The sequence below is a fragment of the Lactuca saligna genome, chromosome 2, assembly GCF_052625555.1.
Source record: "Lactuca saligna cultivar CGN05327 chromosome 2, ASM5262555v1, whole genome shotgun sequence".
NCBI lineage: Eukaryota > Viridiplantae > Streptophyta > Magnoliopsida > Asterales > Asteraceae > Lactuca > Lactuca saligna.
The window spans coordinates 143,785,356-143,787,960 of record NC_136418.1 but is presented as its reverse complement, the minus strand read 5'-3'; the positions used below and the strand labels follow the sequence as shown (position 1 = coordinate 143,787,960).

The 2,605-nt window shown below is 36.3% G+C and overlaps 1 protein-coding gene across 1 annotated transcript; it reads left to right on the top strand.

Moving 5' to 3' along the window:
* The first annotated feature begins 518 nt into the window (after nucleotides 1-518).
* LOC145031920 (putative glutamine amidotransferase GAT1_2.1) lies at nucleotides 519-2,389 on the top strand. The gene is made up of 4 exons (XM_078980574.1): nucleotides 519-689; nucleotides 907-1,634; nucleotides 1,734-1,940; nucleotides 2,031-2,389. Exons 1-4 carry the CDS (start codon nucleotides 599-601, stop codon nucleotides 2,268-2,270), a joined length of 1,266 nt encoding a protein of 421 aa, XP_078836700.1. The 5' UTR covers nucleotides 519-598; the 3' UTR covers nucleotides 2,271-2,389.
* Nucleotides 2,390-2,605: the final 216 nt, after the last annotated feature.

Here is a 2,605-nt window from a genome sequence, read left to right as displayed (position 1 = left end):
GATACGATTCTACTTATTTATTAGGATAGGGGATATAACGTATTTTATCTTTAATAGAAAAATGTATGCATTTTAAGCTATATTTAACACGCTCAACACAAAAATCTTTAATTTTAGCTTCTTTTTTTGTAAGGCCTTTATTTTAGTTAGCTGGTTATAAATGTATCAAAATTAAAACTACTATTTAATATCATAACTTCTAAAAAAATACATGACAATGAAACATATAACACTAAAACCCACACAAAATACATCCAATAATAATAATAATAATAATAATAATAATATATGAGACAAAATTGTTCCCTAAATTAAAGTATAGCCAAGAACTATAAATGGATAAAACCTCCACCGGTGGTGTATTTACTTATAATATCCACATAACCCTTGACACGTCACACTGCCTTCAGTTTTGACCTACCCTAGTCGCCATCTGATGACTACCCATATATTTCCACGTGGCTTCCACTCCTTCCTCCCTATAAATACATATCACCTCCTAACCTTCCATGTCATCATCAAGTTCCACAACTACAGCATCCGCGGCGCCTCGATTGTTTTCGTTCTCATCTCCCTTTCTCTTTCTCAAACAACCGCCATGTCAACCTCTGATCTCGCCGTCATCTTACCTCGTGTCATCATCGTATCTAGACGAAGCCTTCGCAAGAACAAGTTCGTTGATTTCGTAGGTACGAATTAATTAATTTCTTTGCTAATCGATCCCGGTTGAATCACGAGAAATTCGGATCTTTTTCTTTATGAATGTGGCTGTGCTTTTGATTAATTACTTTCACTCTTTTCATCATATATTTATCATAAATCTATCGTCTTTTTATGAACAAAACGACGGAATCATGTCGATAAAACGATAATTAATTGAGATAGGTGTTTTCTTTTAATTATCAGGCGAATATCATCTAGATCTTATAGTCGGATATGGAGCTGTTCCGGTGATTGTACCCCGGGTGGCCGGTGTTCATACGCTGTTGCACAGTTTCGAGCCGATCCATGGAGTCCTTCTGTGCGAAGGAGAAGACATCGACCCATCGCTATACGAAGCTGAAGAAACCAATCTCTCCCCGGAAGAATTGGAAGAAATCCGGCGTCTGCATGTCAGCGACACCGCCATTGACAAAGAAAAAGACACAATAGAACTATCGCTCGCTAAACTTTGCCTCGAACGAAACATCCCTTATTTAGGAATATGTCGAGGCTCACAAATCTTAAACGTCGCATGTGGTGGCACCCTTTACCAAGATATCGGGAAAGAACTAACCAAAAGTCGGCCACAAGAAAACAAAGTGATCCATATGGATTACGATAACTACGATGGCCATCGTCATGTGGTTGAAATTGTAAACGACACCCCTTTGCATCAATGGTTTGAAGAGTCTTTAGAAGACAACATGGAGATTCGTGTCAATAGTTATCACCACCAAGGAGTTAAGAGGCTGGCCCACCGGTTTAAGCCGATGGCTTTTGCACCAGATGGTTTGATCGAAGGTTTTTATGATCCCGATGCTTATAATCCTGAAGAGGGTAAATTCATCATGGGTTTACAGTTTCATCCTGAACGAATGAGAAAACAAAATTCAGATGAGTTCGATTACCCTGGATGCTTTGCAGCTTATAAGGTAATTATATTAAACAGTAAACACCATCGTCCCTTTTCAAAACCAGATAATCAGACATTATGTAATGAATGATATGTAACATGATGTGTAATGTTGTAGGAATTTGTTAAAGCGGTTGTTGCGTATCGAAAGAAGCTGAATAGCACAACAAAGATACCAAAATCTTTAAAGCTTGATAAGGAGTTGGAGCAAAAGAGAAAGGCTATTGTTCGAAGCTTTTCTCTTGCAAGAAACTTATATGAAGGAGGTAGCAATATTCGTCAACCTAAAGAATCTGATCTTAGACCAGGAGCAGAATTTCTTGAGGTATGAAATATGTACATATTAATGGAGTTTGGTTTCATTTTTTGATTCTTTTTCTTTTTTTAACTTTTGGAATTAATTTGTTAATTTCAGTCAAATACAGCATTGAGTTTGCAACAAGAGACGAGGTTGAAGCAAATGGGAGCAACAGTGAGGAATGCATCTTCATACATGGAGAGATTGAAGTTGAATGAAGATAGAGAGAAATTGGCAAGAGTTGTGATGGGGAAGATGACAGTTGAACAGTTATCTGATTTAAATATCTTCTATCACATGATGGGCCAGATTTGTTCTGAAATGCTGGAGAAACATCAGCTTCAGAATGCTAATTAATTAGTTGTTGTTCTGAAAACCAATGATCATAATTAATCATCTTTTATTTTTTCTTATCAAGAATCACATGAATCTTGATGAATTAGCAATAAAGATCAATCCTTTTCTCTTTTTGTTAACTACCTTTCTGAAAGATTTCTTGAGTGTTTTCATGATCAATCACATGCATCTATCTATGTTTTGTCACTATCAGCTTCCACCTTCTTTGTTGTTTGCTTGACAGTTGGAAATTGGCCTGTATTGGTCAACGATCTCATATTAAATGAAACAACACATCTAATTTACTAACAAGTCAAAATCAATTTCCCTTTTTATCCAACTAAAGTCAACAAAAT